This window comes from Chiloscyllium plagiosum, chromosome 2 (assembly GCF_004010195.1).
Source record: "Chiloscyllium plagiosum isolate BGI_BamShark_2017 chromosome 2, ASM401019v2, whole genome shotgun sequence".
NCBI lineage: Eukaryota > Metazoa > Chordata > Chondrichthyes > Orectolobiformes > Hemiscylliidae > Chiloscyllium > Chiloscyllium plagiosum.
This window is the reverse complement of record NC_057711.1, coordinates 52,974,599-52,999,192: the sequence shown is the minus strand read 5'-3', so window position 1 is coordinate 52,999,192 and position 24,594 is coordinate 52,974,599. Positions and strand designations below refer to the sequence as shown.

General features: G+C 38.7%; 1 protein-coding gene across 3 annotated transcripts in view; it reads right to left on the bottom strand.

The window, feature by feature from the left end:
* erap1b (endoplasmic reticulum aminopeptidase 1b) overlaps positions 1 to 24,594 on the bottom strand; it is a 69,901-nt gene that overhangs the window by 2,665 nt on the left and 42,642 nt on the right. For all 3 annotated transcript variants that reach the window (XM_043709753.1, XM_043709760.1, XM_043709770.1), the window contains 6 exons: positions 24,353 to 24,536; positions 22,854 to 23,010; positions 16,517 to 16,701; positions 13,351 to 13,512; positions 10,482 to 10,622; positions 1,423 to 1,504 (listed from right to left, as the gene is read on the bottom strand). In XM_043709753.1, the coding sequence (XP_043565688.1) occupies positions 1,423 to 1,504; positions 10,482 to 10,622; positions 13,351 to 13,512; positions 16,517 to 16,701; positions 22,854 to 23,010; positions 24,353 to 24,536 (911 nt within the window). The remainder of the gene's footprint in view (positions 1 to 1,422; positions 1,505 to 10,481; positions 10,623 to 13,350; positions 13,513 to 16,516; positions 16,702 to 22,853; positions 23,011 to 24,352; positions 24,537 to 24,594) is intronic.

Genomic DNA, 24,594 nt, shown 5'->3' with positions numbered 1-24,594 from the left:
AGAAATGAATGGTTAGTGAATCATAATTAATGGTGTTCTACAAATTTCAAAGCTATAAAATAAAAAGTATTTGAAAGTATATTATGAATTACTCCAAATGTTGCATCTTGTGATTTGTTCCAACGGTTCCATCATTTTATCATCAGATAAATATTGCGCTGCTGGAAAAGAACAGGAAAAGAGGAAGGAGGTGTATGAGAAAGAAGACCACCTAAGCATTATCACATCAAGGATGTTTGAGTAGGACATTGATAATTCCCCTGGTGGTAGCACAAAGCCTCAAGAGAAATAATCAACAATTTAGTTCTGCCATATACTAGTAGGATGACCACATTTATCAGGAGGAGAAAGTGAGCACTGCAGGGCTTATGCCCGAAACATCGATTCTTCTTCTCCTTTGATGCTGCCTGACCTGCTGCGCTTTTCCAGCAACACATTTTTAAGCTCTGACCACATTTATCCCCAAACATCCTCAGCTAAGGAACAGTAAACAAGCAATGCTCATAGAAAGCAGAATGGGGGGTGTATGTGCACGCTCATGTGTGGTGTCTGTGTGTCTGTATATACTGCAACTCCAAGAAAAATACAAGGAACAGCACCAACCACTCTATTTGGCCCTTCTCAGTCTTATGAAAGCTTTTGATTCTGTCAAGTATGGTATATCCTTCCTAAACTTAGATGCCCTCATAAATTTGTCACCATTCTCTGTCTACTCCACAGTGAGATGTAAGCTGTAATCCTCACCAACTGATTTACCATAAACTCTTTTTCAACATAATAAAATAAAGAACTGTGTGGATGCAGGAGATTGAAACAGGACTCAAATAAGGCTGTATCATTGTCAACTACTGCTCCTCCAGTTCAAAACAAAAACTACTCAAACCTCACGAACAAAAGCAGAACTTGCTGGAAAAGCTCAGCTGATCTGGCAGCATCTGTGGACAGAAATTGGGTTGAGTGATCCTTCCCCAGTCCCTTCCTCAGTCTTTGAGCTTCAATATGTAGATGATGGTGGCAATATGCACTAACTCAGCAACTGAACCCCCATGGTATTATTGCCTCTTCCAAAGCATGTGGGAAATGTTTCACTAAACATCCAGAAAACTTATGAGTTAGTGTGAGGAAGAAACAGAAAAAATTCCCCCATGACCCTTACGTAAATTACTGGAGATCTGCTATCATCTATGTAGAGGTGTACAACAACTAGGGACAGAACTTCAGGAAATCAAGTGAGTGAAAAATAAGAAAGACTAAAAAGTGATTTGAATAGAATCACATGAAGACAGTGAGAGTCAGAATCATAAAAAAATTGGAACCAACTTGAATTCTGCATTTTTCTTCATATCGATCTGCATTTTACAAAATCAGGATATAATAAAGTTCATTCATAAAGTAACACAGCTGATAATTTTTGTTACCTACCTCTTCAAGGTGAAGCCGTGTTGAGTACTGAGATGTAATGCCAGTCACAGTATATGCAATCGAAGGTGATCCAAGTTCAAACCTAAGGAACAATTTAGATAAGTAATGACAAGATTGTTTACACTGTTCAAAAATAAGAAAAAGGGTCCACAAGGGTCAAGACAAATAACAATACAATTTCAAGCCAAAATTTACATCTTAGTTAATTCAAAACTACCTGTGGTTCTGAATTTGCTGAGGCTGTAATTATCCCCACTACAGAATCCATAAAATACAAACCATCCTACGAAGAGAGACTGGTCCTGAATTCGAGCCAATATCAGTCAGTTTTAGATTTCTCACTGCTGCATTCTATCACCAGGTGTGTTCCGTTGATTACTAAACAAACATTACCACCTCTTCTCTTTCCAAATGCTGATGAACTCATTATCTTTCTGGAATTATTGCATTCGATTTCCTCTTCTAGGCAGAACATCTGGATAATCGACACTAGTGCTCACCACACATGCAGTCAATGCCATTCTGCTAGCATGGAAGGCAGGCCAGCAAAAGGGAGAAGGGGAATGCCATTATGAATGTAGGGTAGTTAACAGGACAGTGAAGCCAAATCTGGGGCATTCAGACTTAATTTACTGGAACAAAATTTTGAAGCTCAGGAACAAAATAGTTTTAAATATACCTTCTAAAAAAATTCACAACAGTATCGGGGTTCAACTCAATGTTTTTTTCTCTCTTTCTTATTTTATGTACAGTATATTGCTGTATACCACTGTTAGCTAAAGTTGAAGCTGATGGAATTGAAGGTACGTTATGAACCAGTTAGATTTAATCACAAGAAACAAAGGAATAAGGACAATTGATAGGTATGCTGATTCACAGGATAGCGCCCCCAAAAATTTGTTTTTAAGGGTTCAAATATTAAATCAGATTTGTTAATAACTTAGATGAGGAGACAGAAAGATAAATGATTAGTTTGCAAATAACCTAATACTGATATTTTACAAAAATACCAGTGTAAATGGAAAAATAAAATCATAAAAAGATTTGTGACTGATAGATTAATTAAATGGGCAAAACTCTGACAAATGGATTTCAAAATAGGCAAGTCACCAAAAAAGACAGATGATAGTATGCTCTAAATGGTGGACAGCTGGAAACACTGAAGACACAGAGGAGTCCATGCACATAAAACCTTAAAATGACATGAAAAGTACTGAAAATCATCAAGATAAATGGAACAAGACCTTTATATATAATGAGATAGTGCATAGGTATGATTCAGCTCAGATACCACACCTGGAATACTATGTGCACCCCATTTTACAGAAGGCATTTTGCAAAGTGCAACCTAGCAGAATTATATATGGACTCCAATTGTTACATTATGAGATTAGATGAACTAGGAGTTGTATTCCTTGAATTTTAGGTGAAAGGATGATTTATTTGATGTTTTCAAAACATGAAGGGGAAATAAAAAGATAGAATAAAGCGTTAGTCCAACCACTTCTAGCTGTTTCAACTATGAGGTTCCCCTCACCATAAGGTCAGAAGTGAGATGTTTGCCGATGACTGCACAATGTTTTTTTACTAATTCATGAAATTGCTAAGTCAGCATTTGTTGTCCATCCCTAATTGCCCTTGTTCAGTAGCATTTTCAGCAAGTGAAACAGTCTGTGTTTGTACACAGCAAGATCTGGATAGACTTGGTCTGATTAGTGGCAGATCTCATTCATGCCACCCAAGTGCGAGGCAAGGGACCACTTCCAGTGAGAGAATTAAACTATTGCCATTTGATATTCAATGGCATTACCATTGCTGAATCTGTCACTATCAATATGCTGGAGGCTACCATTCCCGAAAAACCAAACTTAATGGGCCATATAAATACAGTGAGCGGGTCAGAGGCTGGGAATTCTCACCTCTGAATGTCCCAAATCTTATTCATCAGCCACAAGACACAAATCAGGAAAGTGAAGCAATACCCTCCACTTGTCTGAATGCAAGTAGTTCCAGTAACATTCAAAAGAGTGATGAGTGAAACTCAATTTGAAACTGTCACAATGAGAGTCGAGGGACAATCTAGGACAATTTAATGTCAAAGACATGAAATTAGAACATAGAATGCTTTGTCACATGTGGTAGTTGGGGTATAAAACATTTTCCAAGAAAATATGGATAATTATATGAAGCTGTGGAAGATACAGAGAGAGACTGAGAGACTGTGCCATTATTTCAGTTTACTCCAGCAAAGAACAAGCAGGGCTACAACAAATTGAAGGGTTTGGGAAGCACATAGATTCATATTTCTTTCCTAGTTGTTAATGTCAATGAATCCATGGGGACAAATGTCAATTTCTGTTTCACCATTTTTCTTTCAAACATTGACTGAGCAGCAGAGGAAAATCAGAAGGAGACGATCTCAACTCCTTAGGCATATGGGTTGTAGGTTTTAGACACACCTGCAAATAAGATCCATTGCATACTTAAGGGAAGCTGGATAAATATAAACATTGCAATTTTGAAGTGCAAATGGGCTACCTTTGCCAGGTAGTCTTTTCTAAAAAAGGATCAGCAGGTGGTCACTGCATAAAATGACCTGTTACCAACTTGTGCTCAATCCCTCTCTACTTTGGTCTGGGAGGCAGGAGGTAGACAATGAGCTATATAAGGAAAGCCAATCCAATACCAGCTGCTAATGATGCTGGATCTTCAAAATGGTTCCAACTTCATGGATACATGGTACAGCCACTCCATCAACTCATGCTCTTTTGGGTATTTGTCTAAATTCATCCTCCAGGCACCTTAGCTGGCTAGCTTTCCAGGACTTCACTTTTCTGTCACTTCTCATCCCATGTCTGAACTTGTATTTCTCTCCCTCTCTCATATCTTTTCTTTCTCAGCATTGCCTATGTTTGAACCCATCTCATTCTATTTGCCTCTTCTCCCCATCAGATAACAAGAATTGGACAAAATCAATAATTATCATGAGGAGTTAATTTTGTTTGCTATTTTTCTTTTCTTGCTGTCAATATTTTCTTGAACTATGAATACCTATTACCATTTAAACATGCTACACATTTCCTTTTTCCTCATGTCATTCTACAATCTTTCAGTTTTGTTTTCCTCTTTGGCAGTGGCACGGTGGCTAGCACTGCTGCCTCACAGCGCCAGAGACCTGAGTTCAATTCCAGCCTCGGGCGACTGTCTGTGTGGAGTTTGCACATTCTCCCTGTCTGTGTGGGTTTCCTCCGGGTGCTCTGGTTTCCTCCCACAGTCCAAAGATGTGCAGGTTAGGTGAATTGCCCGTAGTGTTAGGTGTAGGGGAATGGGTCTGGGTGGGTTGCTCTTCAGAGAGTCTGTGTGGACTTGTTGGGCCGAAGGGCCTGTTTCCACACTAAGTAATCTAATCTAGATCAGTTTCATCATCTCCCTTTCAACCACTGTTCTAATTTAGACAGAAACAGTTCTTCTCTTGCCTTTCATTCAATCTTTACCTTCTACTTCTCTCCCCTACTTCACAGAAAAACTCTCACCATTTCCCACTTCTTTCCCCATTCCATTTACTTTTCTCTTTGCAAGCTTTCCCCTTTTGGCCCACAAACTCAAACATACTGGCTGTTCTCTACCAAGGAAATTGAAGTGCTTTTTCGTGCACTGAGTTTACAATATACCTGCAGACAATGTTTACTGAACACATTTGATACCATTTTGAAATGTAAGCAGCTGGTTTCCTATCAGCAAAAAAAAACCCTGCAGCACTAGAGTGCCTGAAGATAACAGATAGGGAAATTAGTAATCACTAAAACCCAGGGACAGATTAAGGAGGACATGTGATATTGACTTCCAATGAAGAGTTTCACGGCAAATGTACTCCTGAATCTCCAGCGAGCTATAAATGTGTTCAGAGATGTTATTACACATGTCTGGAGCAGGTAGGACCTGAACCCAAGTCTTCTGGGTCAGAGGTAGAGACATTATGCCACAAAAGCCCTCTCGAAACAAATGAATGGCTTATTTCTTTGCTACATTCCCCTGTGTAAATTTCTGTAATCACACCATATTTTCAATTCTCTGGGTTGAAGACATAATGCGTAAATAGAAAATAACCATGGAGTTACTGGTTAGACCTGGACTACAATAATTAAAATAAAATTAGATTACAGGAGATCTTGTTTGTGGCTCTGTACCTGAAGTGCTATACCCTGGACCAGTTGCTGCAAGGTGGGAATAGACTTGAGTGACTTGTTATTCTTTTTGTTTTTCAGTCAGCCAAAAGGATTGAATGACTTATTTCTGTGCTATAACTATGGTTACAGAAATTTACATAAGACAAAGTTCTTGTAAAAGCCTGAACTGTGACAGAAGTGGAGGGGAGGAGGCTGTCCAAGCAAACAGTTGTCTTTCTGTCGTTTGAAGAATGTTTACCAGTTCTCTCCTTGCTCCCCATTCTTTCAGAATTGCCATCTAGTGGCCTGGAAAAGAATTGCATCATTCAGTTGCAAAAGGAGAGGTTAAAGAACTGTATTTTTCTGTTCCAGGGCATTCCCTTTTTTAGTATGAGAAAATGATACTTGCATCACCTTTGGCAGAGCCTTCTTGATTATCCATAATCAGATAGACCTGGGGCAGATTGCAGGTTTCCATCAGCAATTACTCAGAATGGGACAACCCCACATACTCGTATAGCTGGTTCGACTTTAATGATTTTGGAAAGAAGCCAAGCCCTACCTTAGCAACTAGGGTCATGATCAAATTAACATAATTCTAATTGATTAAAAAGTACTGGTCAATGAAAATATAATTTCTTTGAAGTCAAACAATTTGAGCACAAAGATATGTCCCAGACGTGGTGGGGGCTGGTACAATTGCAACATTTAAGAGGCATTTGGATGGGTATATGGATAGGAAGGGTTTGGAGGGATATGGGCTGGATGCTGGAGGGTGGGACTAGATTGGGTTGGGATATCTGGTCGGCATGGACAGGTTGGACCGAAGGGTCTGTTTCCATGCTGTACATCTCTATGACTCTATGTGTCATACCACCAAACTGAATGAAATTTTAGTCAGCTGGAAAATAAACACAGCAGCCTTACAATTTTGTTTCTACACTTCAATGTAAATCACAAAAACTATAACATTGAATAATACATTTAAATGCTGTTTTGAACTAAAAAAAAAGGACTACTGATTTAAAATAAACATCAAACACAATCAATAAATGCCACACACTCTCTACTGGTGGATTCTTATTATTGCTGAAACTTGCTACCACTGGGAATAATTATGGTAAACAGCATGACTGCGTCTAAAGGGAAATTAGATCAACATGGGTGAGAAAGGAAAAGAGAGAGCTCTGCTGATTGAGTTAGATGAGGAAGGATGGGTGGAGGCTTGCATGAGCATAATCAGTGACATTGACTATTTGGACAGAATGGCCTGGTCATTTGCTGTATAATTCTGTAGCACACAATAAAGGAGATACTTAAACCAAAAACAAAGTACAAAAAAAAAGCATGTTCCTCAAAGCATGCACCTCAACAATTGTTAGCTTTCCATGTCTTTTTAAAATCATTTGCACAGAAATATATTTTGGAGTCAGTTTTCAATTTTTTGCCACATTTTCCTGTCCTGACATGGGGGCCAAATTGTACTGGGTATGCTTTACAGGTGGCAGGAGGATTTCAATTCCAAGTTTACAGAGTCACAAAGTATTATAGCATAGAATGACCCGCTTCAGCCCATGATGATCCCGCTGGTCATCAGATACACATCTAGTCAAGTCTCATTTCCCAGCACTTGGCCCATATGCTATGGTCTTTCTAGTTTCATTAATAATCTCTTACATATTATGACGATTTTGCCTCTACCACCCTTTCAAGCAGTGAATTCCAGATACCTCATCACTCTCTGGGTGAAAACTATTCTGAAATCCCTTCTTAACCTTCAGCCCCTCAAGTTTAAAGTTATGTCTCCTGGTTACTGACCCGTCCAAGGGGAAAAAATCTCCTCCTAATCTACCTGACCTATGCACCTGATAAACTTCATACACCTTAAATCAGTGTCCCCTCAACTTTCTCAATTTCAAGGAAAAAGCACCTAGCCTCTCCATTTTTAAAGAAATGTTCAGCCTAGACAACATGCTGGTGAATCTGCTCTGTACCCTCTTGTGCAGTCACATCCTTCCTGCAGTGTAGTGAGCAGAACTGTGCCCTGTAATCCAACTGTGGCCTAACTAACATTTACACAGATCTATCATAATCATTCTGTTATTGTATTCAATGTCTCAACTAATAAAGATAAGTATCTCATATGCTTTCTTAACCGCACTATTCACATGCCTGGTTACTTTCAAAGGTCAATGGACAGGAACATCAAGGTCCTTCTGGTCCCATGTATTTCCCAGGGGCTACCATTCATCGTGTACTCCTTTGCCTTGTTAGTCATCTCAAAATGAATCATCTCTCACTTTTCAGGATTAAACTCATTTCCCAAGGTGCTGCCCATCTGACCAGCTATCACATTAAGGTTTTCCACCTCACTCTTTATCATACACCAATTTTTGTGTCATCTGCGAACCTATTGTTCAAACCTCCAACATTTGTGACTAGATCATTAATGTACACAACAAACAGCAGTTGGTCCAGCACTAAAAACTCTGTGATACACCACTGGGCACATGCTTTCAGTCAAAAAGACACTCTTTCACAAAAGACCTTTCTGACTCCCACCACTAGTCAATTTTGAATGGAATTTGCTAAACTACCCTGGATTTTACCTTCCGACCAGTATCCCACGTGACACCTTGTCAAAATCTTACTCTTATCATAGATGTCAACTGCATTAATGTCATCTAAACACTTTCTATGTCAACCTCTCAAAAAATTCAATCAAATTTGTAAGACATAATCTGCCCGACATGCCTATGCTTGATTTAATCCTTTTCTCTACAAACAGTGATTAATTCCATCCCTCAGCATTTTTGCCATAAATGACCCTACTACTGATGCTAGAGTCAGGCCTATAATTGCCCGCTTTATCCCGATCACCTTTCTTGAATAATGGTACCATGTCAGGATTTAAAAATGAATGATGTGGAGGTGCCGGTGTTGTACTGGGGTGGACAAAGTCAGAAGTCACATGACATCAGGTTATAGTCCAACAGGTTTATCTGAAACCACAAGCTTTCGGAACACTACTCCGTGACGACCTGCCCCATGGACTTTCTACACTCCTCAAGGGGTTCTGTTGCTTTTTAAAGACATGGCATTTTTCTTATCTAATCCTGTATATTTCTCAACACCAAGGGTTCTCTGGACTTGTTGCACCTCCGCCCTCCACCTCCCCCCCTCCACCTACCCGCCCCCCCCCCCCACCACTTAACCTTCATGTAGTTTTGAATAACTCCTACTTCTCTGATGCAGATTTTCCTACAAGTAGCTACACACGGTCTGACTCCCATTACTATCACCATCAAATTTCATTGGCACAGAAATGGAGCAGATCATGAGACTGCAGCCAGCTGTCGCAAAACCGTGGAAGCATTAAGTTCAGACCTTCCATAATGTTGAAGGAGTCTGGTTGGCTTCAGAAGGAAATGAATATCTTGTAGCTCAGAGTTGTTGTGAACCAAGGCAGAAATATGAATAGAAAGCAGAAACCATATGGAAAATCATTTCAAAAGGTGCATCCAAATTCACATGTTAAATGAAATGTTGCATCCAAAGATGTACATGGCTTTTTCCTGCAGTGATTGATAAGAGGGCTGTTTTGAAAATTCAAATTACCATTAAACAATATTGTGCAAAAAGAACATACTTCAGATGCATCAGAATACATAATCTTGACATTATCTCGCATTGCACAACAGTGACATTCAGATTCTATTATGTGAATAGCCATTTTGCTTTCATGATGTCCTTCAAGTTCAGCTCAGTCATCTGCTTGGCCATTTCAAATCTTTGACGAGAACTGAACCTTTAGCTGTGTTTGAAGACTTTAATGTCTACAACCCTGGAGGCTTTGTTAGCACAGCCATTCAATGAAACTCATCATGAATTCTTGGCTGAGTAGCATAGCCATTAAAGAACTCTACTGAGCAAGGGTTATTGAAGCAGTTGTCATGTAAAATGTGAGCACAGTCACTTTGACAGAAGTATGAACTGTTAAAAGGATTATGGTTTCTTTAAAATAGATTTTCATGTACTGTTTATATATTTTGACACATGTGAGCTTCTCAAAGATATCCCAAAGTTATTAAAGGGTGAGTTCTATTTATAGTGGATAATGAATGAATAGGTGGAGAGGAGTGTATGGGGTCGAGCAGCAATGGGGTTAATGAAGTGAAGGTTAAGGAGCCTCACATTCATCGCTGAAACTGGGTTGGTGTCTTAGAAAATAAAGACATTAATCTAGCTGACTGTGCATCAGCCTGCTTCTGGCTCCATCTTGGGCATGGTGCAAGAGACAGAAGGCTTGAATCCCTAACCATGAAAATTGTATCAGCAGGCACTGACAAACAGGACTGAAGACAACAAATGCTGGAGGTCACAGCTAATCAGACAGCATCCATGGTGAGAAAGCAAGCTAATGTTTCAAGTCTAGATGACTCTTCATCAGAGCTGATGAAGAATCATCTGGACTCAAACCATTAGCTTGCTCTGATATTCAATATCCCTGCATCGCTAGTAGGGGCAATTAATTTCCTGTGAGACTTTAGATGCTGAGCACTATAGTATCAACAAGTACCACGACTTCAAAAGGAAGAATAAGTTGGATTCCCCATTTCAATCGCTTTCCAATGCAAGCCACATTATCAGGAAATGCTGAACAGAGGCTGCAATGTCTCCTAACAAAGAGAATAAAAACATCAAGCCTACGCAGTACCTTGTGCTTTGTAGAAGCAAAAGCAAACAACATCTCAGCAAATTACTCATTCTCGTAGTAGCAAAACAGTCCAACACCAGCATCCCGAAGTCATGAACAGGGCAGAGTTTCCTAATTATTCTCAAAATGGAAATCAATTCAAATTGTTATTAGAAACGAATATAATATATACAAACTTTTCTATTAGCTTGTCCCAGTTCTTCTTTAAGAATTCCCAAGCAAGATGGTATCCTGTTGGATTTTTGCTCACGGATATAATAATGGAAGGCAGATCTTGTGTTTTGACAATGTCACCTTGCAGACTTTGGTCCATTAGCCTGATTATAAGACAAGAAATTCGAGTTTCCAATGAATATATTTATCAATGAGGCTAGGAGATGTGATGCACAACATAAAGCTTGAACTCTTTACCTGGGATCAGCGAGATAGGTCCATAAAATGAATGAGGTTTCTTTGCAATACAGTGTTTTAAAGATTGCATTTTTGATACAAATGTTCTCAATACTCAACTTCAAGTTAGTTCTAAATGTTTTCACTGGTCTTTATAATAAAAGATTTGTGCAGCAAATTTAGACTTTGTGTATTAGTGTAAAAATGATCATAGCAAATCACTAATCACCATTTCCTCAGAATCCATAGGCTTCAGTGGCAGAGAATTCAGGAGATATCTGAAGTGAGCAGCCAGTGCATTGTAATCTGATTTACACAATTGGACAAAGTTAAAATCTACCCTTAAAAGGAGTATATTTAGTCTAAGTAGACAGATACTTTGTAAAACAGACATGCCATATCTGACATAAAGGCCATATCCGGCATAAAGATAAAAAGGTTACAGAAGTTAAGATCTTTAAGTTAAATTGTAACCTAAAAATAAATGCTTCGTGTAGATGTACAAGTTTCCTGGAGACAGGATGATCATATTCAAGCCAACAAGTCCAGGCGAAACAAATAATTCCTCGATAGACACTTATCTAATATCTCAGGAGGTCAATCCATCATCTAAAAATAAGATTACACAACCAGATCATCTCATGTGGACATACAGGTTTTGGAAACAATGTTGCCCATGACCATATAGCGGCATCAATTCCACTGGTTTGAGTGAGACTGTCCAGGTGATTTTGTTCAAAAATCAAAAATTAGAGCAAAGGATTAATGAATTTCAAGTGTTAATTCCATTCAGCAGAAATTTCATTACTGCAAAATCTTGTACTATTTTAAAAACCATTGCATTAGAAACCAGCCTCTGACAACAAATCTGGCGGATTCAGTTAAATGAATTACAACAGTGACATTCACTAATTGTTCTTGGTTGCCTTCAAGAAGACTCCTAGAAATAAGCTGATCTTTAGGCACGAAGGCACTAATCGGCACTCTTTGGAAAATCTTAAATGTTAAAAAATATAACTTACTGAGAAAATTATAAAAATGCTGATTTTTATAAAGAACCAAATTTCATCTGTATTAATATAACTGCCTCTTAAAAAAATCAAGGAATTTTTTTAAATGCATAAAAAAAGATATGTACTAAAATGTTGTCCAGTTGTATTGATTAACAGAAGATTTCAGATTCATTGGTATGCAAAGATATTTGAGTGGAAACAAAAGCAAAATATTCAATTCAGTAAAACAAGTGCAATTTTGAGCATAATTTGCACCCATCTTGCTAACTGGAAATGATTTCCCAGGGTCTTAACTTTTCAATAGATTATCTAGTCTTATTAAGTCATCAGTAAACTATGGAGTTTAATCATTAATTAGCTCACTAGTTTATACCTATTTCAGACACTGATCTCAAGCGTAAATTACATTTGCAGTGTAATTAAAATGTTAATTAACACTGCATTCCTGTGATATAACTAAACTGATCTTGTTATCTCTTATGTCAATTAGCCTAGTCTAATAATTATTGGCATCCACGGCATGGTGACTCAATGGTTAGCACTGCTACCTCACAGCTACAGGGACCTGGGTTTAATTCCTGACTCAGGTGATTGTGCAAACTTCACACAGACATTCTCTTTGTGTCTGTGTGGGTTTGCTCTGGTTTCCTCCAACAGTCTAAAGATGTGCTAGCTAGGTGAGTTGGCCATGCTAAATTGCCCATAGTATTAGGGGTCTGGGTGGGTTACTCTTTGGAGGGTTGGTGTGGGGCTGAAGGGCTTATTTCCATATTGTAGGAAATCTAACCTTTAAGCTCTATATTGAAATATTAAAATTAATGATTCTTAGGTAATTACTTGTAAATAATAAACAGCAGTTTTTCCAATAATTAACAAGTGTTAATTCACTCAGTACTTTGTGTGAATCTGGATGACAGGCCAAAGTATATATTTTATTGTAATCTGATTTGATTTATGTATGAATCAATTTTAGGCATCATTAATCTCAACATAAATTCCTCAACAAGCAGTTATGGTGAAATATTTTAGGGATTAATGTGGTATGCTTGGTGAATATTCTTCTTCGTGTACTGATACAATGGTCCTGCAAGGACTAGTCCTTTTTTCCCTGAAAAATGACCAAATCATTTACCTTATTTATTTCATTTATCTATTTTACACAATCTCATTTATATAATCTGCAATGTTACTGCAGTATTCTCGGTATTTTCTCTTCCTCATTTTTAATTGCTGCCTTTCTAAAAATATCATATTCTGTAGCTGTTCAATCTCTCAATCTGGATTCCCTTGTCATGTTATTCATTAACTATGCGATGAATTAATTAGAATGGGCTTTCCGTTTTCATGGTTAAATTGAAAGAGTGAACAGCAAAGCACTAGATGATACTGAGAGAAACAAAACTGAAGGGATACTATGGGTGCCAATGAAATTATAAGAGTAAGAATAATAAAAGACAAACTACAAACAAAAGCATATCAATGTATTTAAAGATTTCTATTACCATATAAAGTAGACACAGTAGCAATGCTTGCACAGAAAATGTCTGATTCTTATTCGCTACACCATGCAACTTTAGATCAACAAATACAAGTGTAAGCTGACTCCAGTTAGGGAAATAACAATATGCTTAATATGATTTACCATTGAAGTTTCTCTGTATTATTGCTGATTGTCAGGGCTAATCTAATCTTGCTCTTCTCGGAGGTAAAGAGTGAGTGTCTGTACTTCTCAAACAGGAAGTCCCATCCCTCCGAAGTCCGGGCTCCAACTGCAAAAATTGCTAATGTAACATCTGAGGGTAAGCTGCCATAAAAAGAGATGAAGACTGTTTGTCAATCTTAAATTCTATTGTAATTTAAACAGAGAAACAGAACATTTTTAAAACATTTGGGTTGTCAGACAATAAAGGTGCCTATAAATTCACTATTAAATTTTTCACCTTCACCATATGGATTCCACTTTGCAGAACAGACCTCTCACTGTTACATCCCTTTTCAATTCTCATTCCATTCACTGAAGTAACAGTGTGTTAGCATGGATGTAGATGACAGAGCCTGGTTAGGGTGAAAGCCAGGGTGCAACGTAGGAAAAGTAATATCAGTGGAACAGGACCTATCTAACTCCTTGGAAGTGTGTAGGAGTTGGCTAGATGGGTCAGTGGTTGATGATGGAGAAAGGAAGGGGAGAAAAGTCTCAACAGGACATGTCAGTAACCAATTGGGAACTTGGTGCTCTGCTGTGGAATCTTGGTCTGGAAGGAATCATATCACAGGAGGACAATAATCCTTGCTCCTGTTGTCAGTAATTTTGATAATGATTTTAAAAACAAACTCCTGCAGTTTCAAGGAGCTAAATTAAGCCAATGATGAAATTCAAATTGTGCCAATAAAAAGATTAAAAGGGGGGAAACCTCTAGATCAAAAATGTGAACAGAGTACTCAGAAAGCCAAGCTCAAAATTAGTACAAATGTGGTCATAAAGAGCTAAAACCAAGGGTCTTAGATAAAAAATACATTAGTTACAGATGGTAACATAAGTGAAGTTAGAAACTTTGCTAAGACTGAAAGCTTTTCCTAAATTGCAAGATCAGCATCATTCCTAGGCTTTACATGAGAAATTGAACAATCTGAAGGGTTCCCTTAAACCTCTCTCCTTGAAAGCAAGTTCAAATGATGCTTGTGGAAGGTTTCAAAATGCTGCTGACTGGACCATCCTTCAGATTATCAGTCAGTACAACTTGAGCAAATCCAAGTATTATTTTATCTCATTGTCCACTGGGAACCCTGATCAACTTAATTCCAGGTGAATCTGTCAGTGAGTCGAAATCAGGTTCACAATAACTTCATGCACCAAACTTCCACAACCAAACCTATATCTTCTTATGCCTTTTTCATGTTTAATATTCATTTCAACATGCATAATCTTATCTTACTTCATTCTCTTTAAAGTTGTGAGTGAGAATAAACAGCTGCTGACTAGGGGCCTACAGCACATAGGACTACACATGAGAAAAAACTGGGAAAAGATCAAGCAACAGAACTTAAAGCAGCTGTTCTTAAAATGACTTTATTTTCTATTCGTAACCTTGGGACTCAGACATGGCCCTACATGGCAGAAGAATCAAAGTTTTTGAAAGATATGTGCAATCCCGAGAATATCACTATGCCAAGCTGCTGTTTAATAGGTAAGAGGAACAGATCTCTCAATTTTGAGAGCATTTCCCAGGTATTAGTAATGGGGAAGAAGATGAGCCAGGTACATCTTTGTCATATCGTGTGTGAGAACTGACTGGTGCACTGTTTTACCCTTGTACTATTTTCTAGTTGTTCATAATGGAAAATTGTAACAGGTCTGGCAGCATCTGTGGAGGGAAAGTAGAGGTTAACGTTCCAGGTCCAGTGACCCTTCGTCAGAACATTTTCTGAATTGTTCTGAAAAAGGGTCACTGGACTTGAAATGTTAACTCTACTTTCCCTCCACAGATGCTGCCTGACTTGTAGAGGTTTTCCAGCAACTTCTGATTTTGTTTCTAATTTCCAGCATCTGCAGTTCTTTGAGTCTTTTTTAAACAACTGAGTAATCATCTGATTCACCACAAATAGTGGTCAAGAGTCAACCACTTTTCTGTTTGACTCAAATCATAGAGTATTCAAGTAAGATTAACAGGTTTCTTTTCTGATAAAAAAAAAGGTACAAAAATGAACCAGCTAGGCTTTTTATGACAATTCAATAGCTTCATAACCACTCTTATTTATTTTAGCACTTTACCTTCAAATTGTTTTTCAAAATGGATTGCAAATTCTGAAAATACCTAAGTGGGATTTGAACTCATCTTTCCTTAATTAATAATCCAAACCTCTGGATTATAGGTCCAATTATGTTATTGTAATTCCTTTGTTCAAAAAGAGAAAGATAGAAACTAAGAAACTGTAGGTCAGTTTAGCTGAACATCTGTCGTAAGGAAAATGTTAGAAACTATTATTAATGATGTTATTACAGGGCACTTAGAAAGTTCAAGATAATTACTGACAACATAGTCTAATGAAAGGGAAATCAAATTTAATCAACTATTGGAGTTATTTGTGAAAATAACATGCTTTGATAAAGGGAGACCCTTGGATATACTGTAATTAGAATTCCAAAGGATACTTGATAAACTGCTAATCAAAGCTTACAGAGGAAAATAAAAGCTAATGGTGCAGAGGGTAACATGGATTGGAGATTGGCTAGCCAACAAGAAGCAGATAGTAGGTATAAATGGATCATTGTCTGGTTGGCAAGTTGTAAGGAGTGGTATGCTACAGAGGTCATTGCTGGGACGTTAAATGCTTGCAATTACCTAAATGACTTGAATGAAAGGACGGAAGTGTTGTTGTGAAATTTGCCTATGACACAAAATAGGTAGGATGTTTATGTTATATTACAGGAGACTACAAGAAGGTATCAAAAGATTTATGAGTAGCCAAAGATCTGGCAAATGGAGTACAATATGTGTGATGTAAAGTATGTGATTTATACATATATTAATATCATTTATTTTGGAGTATGGATTTTAACTTGTGGAGTATGGGTTTTGGTCTGTGTACATGCAGGGTTTTAATGATTAACTTGTTAGTATTTCAGATTCTGTGTTTTTTTTAAACCAGCAAAAGAGAGGGAGTCTCTGAGTGATAAATGGGGATTTGAGGTTATCATCAAGTCAGCAATGATTTATTGAATGGTTGAGCAGACTCAAGGGGCCGTATGATCTACTCCTTATCATAGTTTTAACCACGAACAGAGGAACAAATTACTACCGAGTACCAACCTCAATGTACCATTGGAATCCATCCATTTCCTGAAGTATTCCTCTGCTTTGTCAACGCAGGGCTGGTACTTGCGAAGGCAGGCAAACAGCAGCAATGAACTGCGCAGCAACTGTTCTGAGACAGAGCCATCATCACTCCATGACTGCTGGTCTATCAGGTTCTTAAATAAGTTGACTATGTATGCCTGGAGAAAACGAAAACAGGAAACTTCTGTTGATTGTTTGCGTTCTAGATAGAACAAATCACTCTGCCAACAGTGCAGTGGAAGAAACGAAAAGGATTGCGACACTGTGGAACATTCATGGCATAAAGCAGCTTCTGGACTTGGTACAAGAGTTCATCCAATCACATTCCACAGAGGCCCCACAGTGAAGAACATTCATCACTCTGGATCAAAATATTATAAGCTCAGTTTCAAAGTGAAAAGAGTGAATTTCTCACTGACTTGCTGTCTCTAGACAAGTGACCGTTCACAAGCATGATATCAGTAAAAGTGAAAATAGGTATGTTGGCTATCCATTTGTAGACTTGTCTGAAAACTGAATCTGGCATATAAACAATTGCCCACAGTCTGCACTACACTATCTGCCAATGGTCCAGCTATTTTGAGATGAAAATGCATGGTTTGTGGTTGAAATCCCTAGTTCCCTCCCAGCCCATCTAGCAATGAATACTTAGTAAGAGGAGAAATAATGGAATGTCACATGTTACATGATATAAACAGGAGAGGACAGTGGCAATGTCGCTGGACTAGAATCCAGAATGTTCAGCATGAAATTTCATCTTCACAGATGGAGAATTCTAAATTCAGTAAAAAGCTAGTGCAATGGCAACTGTAGAACCACTATCGATTGTTGCAAAACTTTATCTGACTTACTAACGTTTTGGAAGGAACTCTACTATCCTTACCTGGACTGGTCTATATATGATTCTAAACCTATAACATTGCCTCTTAAATGCCGTCTGGGCAACTAGGAATAAATGTTGGCTTAAGCAGTAATACCAACATCCTAGGAACAAAAAAACCCACAATTTTGAAACATTGCTTCTGTGGAGTGATATAAAATGACCTGGATGTACACTTAGAATGAGGAAAACCCACACCTTAATCAAGGTATTTTGAAAAAATTAGTTTGTGCTATCTTTACATGCTTTCTCATATGATAATCCAGTACAGCATTTATTATATGTTAATGGTGAATTTGCATAGACATTATTTACAATTGCTGGTTTGGTTTCAGCAAGTTTAACTACCTTTAACCCAATTATTCCTTGTTAACGAGTAGAATTTCAGGGAGGTGGTGGGAAATGAGTTCTCTAGGGCTTAGATCTATTTAACTGGAGGGGAAAACTGGAGATCAATTCTCTAGCTCCACTTCCAGTCACCACAAGAACAGCAATTGATGTTAATAGTGCACATGACCAGCAGAGGTAATCAATATGCAAAAACCTAACCTGTATTAACTTGGAGTCACAGAGATATACAGCATGGCAACAGACCCTTCTGTCCAACTTGTCCATGCCGACCAGATATCCTAAATCAATCTAGTCCCATTTGCCAGCATTTGGCCATATCCCTCTAAACCCTTCCTATTTATATACCTTTCCAGATGCCTTTTAAATGTTGCAATTGTTCCAGCCTCCATCACTTCCTCTGGCAACTCATTTCATACATGCTCCACCCTCTGCATGAAAATGCAGCTCCTAGGTCCCTTTTAAATCTTCTCCCTCTCACCTTAAAACATACGCCCTCTTGGTTTGGATTCCCTAAACCTGGGGAAAAGACTTTGTCTGTTTACCCTATCCATACCCTTCATGATTTTATAAACCTCTACAGGGTGACTCCTCAGCCTTCAATGCTCCAAGGAAAATAGCCCCAGCCTATTCAGCCTCTCTCTTCAGCTCAAACCCTCCAACCCTGGCAACATCTTTGTAAATCTTTCCTGAACCCTTTCCAGTTTCACAACATGCTTCCTAAGCAGACAGACTGGAACTGCACACAATGTTCTAATACTGGCCTAACCTATGTCCTGTATGGCTGCAACATGACCTTCTAACTCCTATGCTCAATGCTCTGACCATAAAGGAAAGCATACCAAATGCCATCTTCACTATCCTATCTACCTGTGACTCCACTTTCAAGGACCTGCACTCCAAGGTCTCTTTGTTCAGCAACACTCCCCAGGACCTCACCATTAAGTGAATAAGTACTGCTAAGATTTGCTTTCCCAAAATGCAGCACCTTGCATTTATCTGAATTAAACTCCATCTGTCACCCCTCAGCCCACTGGCACACCTGATCAAGAACCCTTTGTATTCTGAGGTGATCTTCTTCACTGTCCGCTACACCTGCAATTTTGGTGTCATCTGTAAACTTACTGACTATACCTCCTATGTTAACATCCAAATTATTTGTATAAATGATGAAAAGCAGTGAACCCAGCATGCATCTTTGTGGCCACATCGGTGGTCACAGGCCTCCAGTCTGAAAAGCAATTCTCCACGATCACCTTCTGTCTTCTACCTGTATCCAAATAGTTAGTTTTCCCTTTATTGCATGAGATCTAACCTTGCTAACCAGTCTACCATGAGAACCTTGTCACTCACCTTACTGAAGTCCATTGGCGATACCGAGCAGACGCTCCAACAATGAATGAGTGGACACCGCACGACAATCACCCGACAGGAGTGTTCCCTCACAGTTGGGGAACACTTCATTGTTCCAGGACATTTGGCCTTGGACCTTCGGGTGGCCATCCCCCAAGGCGGACTTCAGGACAGGCAACACCGCAAAGTGGCCAAGCAGTACTCATGGGGATGGCCTCAAGCGGGACCTTGGGTTCATGTCACACTACAAGTGACCCCAATGAACTATGCACTCTCTCACACACACATTCACGCAAGCGCGCACACATACACACACTCCTACAGATCCACACACTCACGCATCTCTCTCATTCACAAGCTTTCATATGCTAACACATACACCCCCCACACTTACACCCACACACCCTCTCACAGACTTATACCCCATTACACTCACACGCATACATATACTCTCTCACAGACACTCACACCCCCACACACACATCCACATGCACACACTCACTCAGTTTCCCCAGCATGCACACACATTCAAGTTTGTGGGGTGAATTTGTCATTGCAGGATTACATTTTATTTTGCTCAAAAACTGCATAAAACCATGTAAGATTCTATAAATCCCACTTTAGAAATAGAATCAGTCTGACCTAACATTGGAACACATACTGACTTTAACCTCACACCTTCAATGCATTATCTGAGCTGAGATGGCACCTATTGTTAAAACTATCTTGAGAATGTAACTTTAAAAAAGTTCTGGAATCTACATATGAAGGAATCAAAACTAACATGATCATTCTAAAAGATGAAAGACTCATGCTAAACTTGTTTAATATATTCCATGATACTGCAATCCTGTTGCTATGAATTCTGTGTCTTATGATTCTGCTCCACAACCACCTGATAAAGAAGCAGCACTTCAAAAGTTAGTGCTTCCAAATAAACCCATTGGACTATAACATGGTGATGTATGATTTTTAACTTGCCCCACCCTAGTCCAACACCAGCACCTCCAAATCATGAAGTCCATATAGATCACATCCACCGCTCTGCCCTCATCAATCCTGTTCGCTACTACTCAAAAACATCAATCAAATTAGTGAGGCACAATTTCCCACACACAAAACCATGTTGATTATCCCTAATCAGCCCTTGACTTTCCAAATACATACAAATCCTATCCCTCAAGATTCCCTCCAACAACTTGCCCACCACTGAAGTCAGGCTCACCGCTCAATAGTTCCCTGGCTTTTCCTTACCCACCTTTCTCAAATAGTGGCACCACAGTAGCCAATCTCCAGTCTTCTGGCACCTCAGCTGTGGCTATTGATGATACAAATATCTTGCCACTCCAAAATACTCAAAACCCAAGTCATAATACATCAGTAAAGACTATGTCAACAGAGGAATTGCATATGAATGAGCCTCATGGAAGTAAAATGGATGACAACTATTTCAGGCTTCTAATTGTAGTAAGAAGTAAATTAAGTACTCCATGGTGAAAAATGTGTAGCAATTTTATTTGACTGAAATTCCATCCACTTTATACTTTTATGCTGAATGACAGTGACATTGGAAGCAATAACTTCAAACAGGCAGAAAATTTATTTAAAATATTGATCGAAAGTGAGAACCATGTCCTAATGTTTGGGTATGCAGGATATATTTTCTAACAAAAAAGTGGTTAGCACTGCTGCCTCACAGCACCAGAGACCCGGGTTCAATTCTCGCCTCAGGCGACTGACTGTGTGGAGTTTGCACATTCTCCCCGTGTCTGCGTGGGTTTCCTCCGGGTGCTCCGGTTTCCTCCCACAGTCGAAAGATGTGCAGGTCAGGTGAATTGGCCATGCTAAATTGCCCGTAGTGTTAGGTAAGGGGTAAATGTAGGGGTATGGGTGGTTTGCACTTCGGCGGGGCGGTGTGGACTTGTTGGGCCGAAGAGCCTGTAAAGTAATCTAATCTAATCTAATCTCAAGTGGAAATTCTCTGTCACCTTTAGCTCATCCCCATTCAGTCTTCATCCATGTTAATAATGAGTTGACAGCTGAGCCTGTCTGAAATTAGGTTTTCAACCTTAATTTTTTGCCTGATTTAACATTCCTGATAAATTGTCCTCTTGTCGCTACTTACGTACTCCCAGCAATTGTTCAAATCAGCCCCTCAAGCAAGCAATGATTACAAAGTTAACAAAGAGCACCAGATGCAAAATGAAAACATCTATTCCAAAACTTTTAAAAATCACCATTAGTCATTCCAGTTTAAAGACAAAAATCCATTATTTCCATCTTAAACCTGCTAGCTATGTCACTGGTCTTCATTCTCTGAGAAAACCGTGCAGAGGCACAAGCTGGATAGAATTCTGGTGGGATAAATCTACCATGTATGTTCCACCATGCACTTCCTAATTTATCTTATTACAAGTGGAAGCCTGGGTAGAGTAGTCCTACCTTTTAAACACATCACTTTTGAAGGAAAACTTTGCTAAAAAGAGACACAAAGTCCAAACCTTTTGTCATCAGAACTTGTATTTAAGAAATTGAATTTAGAAATCAAACATCAATTTATTTCGCATGAGAAGAGGAAATTTTTTGGTTGGACCATGGTTGATATGGAGATACAGCAGAAACTATTCATTGTCAATCTTAGTTATCTGATTAAACTCATATTATGCAACTAGACAGTGATTGGTCATCTAAGGTTATAGATGATCGACTACTATGAATTTAATGGTGCAAATTTTGAGTGTAAGTTGAGGAAACTGATTGGAAGAATTTAATCGATACCCTACCATCACAATTGCTTTACGTGGTTTATCAGGGCCACACAGTGGGTTTTAAAGGTATTTGGCTTTTTTCTTTGCCAGGATAACTATTGTGCAGTGTTTCTTTTTTTCTGGCTGTTGAAATAACTCCAGAGGCCAGTGTCTCATCACCAAATCGCCCTTTATTTACACGTGAAGAGCCCTTGAAACTGATCCAGCTCTCTCAGAGCAAGCTCTCAGAATGCACAGAATCTCCGACATGCCTGATTATATTTGTCAGCCAGGACTCCCTGATTAGACCAGATTTACAGCCCCAATCAGGGATCCCATATTCAATGTGGTCCACCTGTCTGACCTCATTACAATCACTGCTGCTGTAACCTGTAAAATCCTATTTCATCCAAGAAGCAGATATTGGCTTGAAGGAGTACCTGACTTCACATTAACATCATCAGTAGTATTTAACTACAATGATCTGAAACTGATTTGTGAATGCATGGGAGACTGGTGGCTGGATTTTCTAGTACTATGTAAGAATATGATATTTTCTTTTTTTCATAGCTGCAAAAATGTGAGCAGTAGGATGGCAGTCAGAAATTTCCAGATTGGAAATCTGAAGGAAGAGCATCTTGGACATCTTGTTGAAATTAAGAACAGTTCATTTTACATTGTGAATGTAAATGGCAACTTGAGCGAGCTGGAACAGTGCTACAAATGTATTTACCTCATGGGTCTGGTCCTCCTTACCTCTTTACTTTCCTCAATGTTTAGGAAACATTAGCTCTCAGTGTTATAAATAAAAACAAAACAGACCATGCAGACCATCAAAAGATTTAACTGACCAACCCCATATGGTGTCCACAAGCATCATCACCACATTGTGCAAGGGAAAGAAACATGATTTCAAAGTTAAGCTTTCCTGTCAGTTGGTGCCACATTAAACAGAACTATATGTCACTGTAATAAATCTTACCTTCATTTGATTTTCAACTTCCACCATTTCTCTCTTTTCCATAAGCTTGTAAATGGGTACGAGCTCATTCATGCCTTGGAAGACTGGCATGGTACTGATTTCGTTTTTCAGATAAAGTGTCAAATTCAGGGCTTTGTCAAGAGGCAGTTTTTCTATACTAATTGACAAAAAAACTAATCAGTTATGGTGTTGTGATAGCCATTCCAACGAAATGTGAGTCAAAGTACAATAATGTATGGCTTACCTAAACAATTATTTATTAGGTTTGATAGACAGCACTATTATTTCAGTACACAAGACTACAAATACTGGGTACACAATACAAGTGTAGTATTATTAAACTTCATGAGTCGGTCAAACAACAAGAATAACCTTTTTAAAATGTTAGCCCTGCACCAAGTTTGTATCACTCTTCATGTCCAACATGCTGAGTATTTTCTTTTGTTTCAAATTTCAGTATTTGCAGTATGTTGCTTTTTGTTCATTCATAATATTAACTTGGTACCTTCTGGTTGCATTCACTCAGTGTCATATCACACAATATTTACCTACTGAGCCACCAGGGAATATTTCACAATGTATTAGCCCAATAATCTAGAGTTCCAGGTTACAGGATTGCTATGTTGAATATAATTTAGTATAATTCTTATTTGTGTGTTACTGACACAATGCAGCCAAGGATTCAATCCTTGGTATCTTTTTTGAAATTAGATTCCCTACAGTGTGGAAACAGGCCCTTTGGCCCAACAAGTCCACACCAGGCCTCTGAAGAGTAACCCACCCAGACCCATTTCCCTCTGACTAATACACCTAACACTATGGACAATTTAGCAAGGCCAATTCACCTGACCTGCACATCCTTGGACTATGGGAGGAAACCGGAGCTCCCGTAGGAAACAGGGATAGGGACAATGTGCAAACTCCACACAGACAGTCGCCCAAGGCTGGAATCAAACCCGGGTCCCTGGCACTGTGAGGCAGCAGTGCTAACCACTGAGCCAATGTGCTGCCCCGAGTGCCAGTGAAGCAGTCTGTTTATGCACCTGACCTTTATATTCTCACGCTAAAGGTGGGATAAATCAACCTGAGCCATGACTGAAAATATGTATGATGACCACTGCAGCAAAACCTTGAGTTATCTCAATGTAAGTTACTGTCAGCGACAGAGAAAAAGAAGGGACTTCATGAAGAAATATCCAAAAACATTCTTAAAACATATTCAGATATATTATTAAAATTCATAGAAATTATACAACAGGAACAGGTCACAGGACCCCAAAAGTTGGTGTTTATGCTCCACATTAGCAGTAATCCCAATCGTACCCACCATTAACCTATTTTTCTTCACTACCTAACTACAGTGATCAGTTTAACTGCATATAATATTGGAAATTTGACACTGTAATATTAGCTTTATGAACCAGGATGTTTGCCTCTTAAACGCTACAAAACTCTTTCTTGTGTATCCAGACAAAGTGAAAAGCAATTACATTCTTTACCTCACAAGCTGGAAGGCATTATTAATCAGGCTGGCTCGGTCATTGCTGCTGAGGACAGTGTGATTTTCTCTCAGTAGTTTGATTAATGCATCCCAACCATCATTCTCATAATGAACAATGTAATAACCATTCATATCCACATTGAACTTTATCCAATTCACTTCCTCCAAAAGAGTGATAACATCTGAGTGGAGGAGAAATCAAATCAAGACCTGCTCACAGAATAAGTCAGCTGACACATT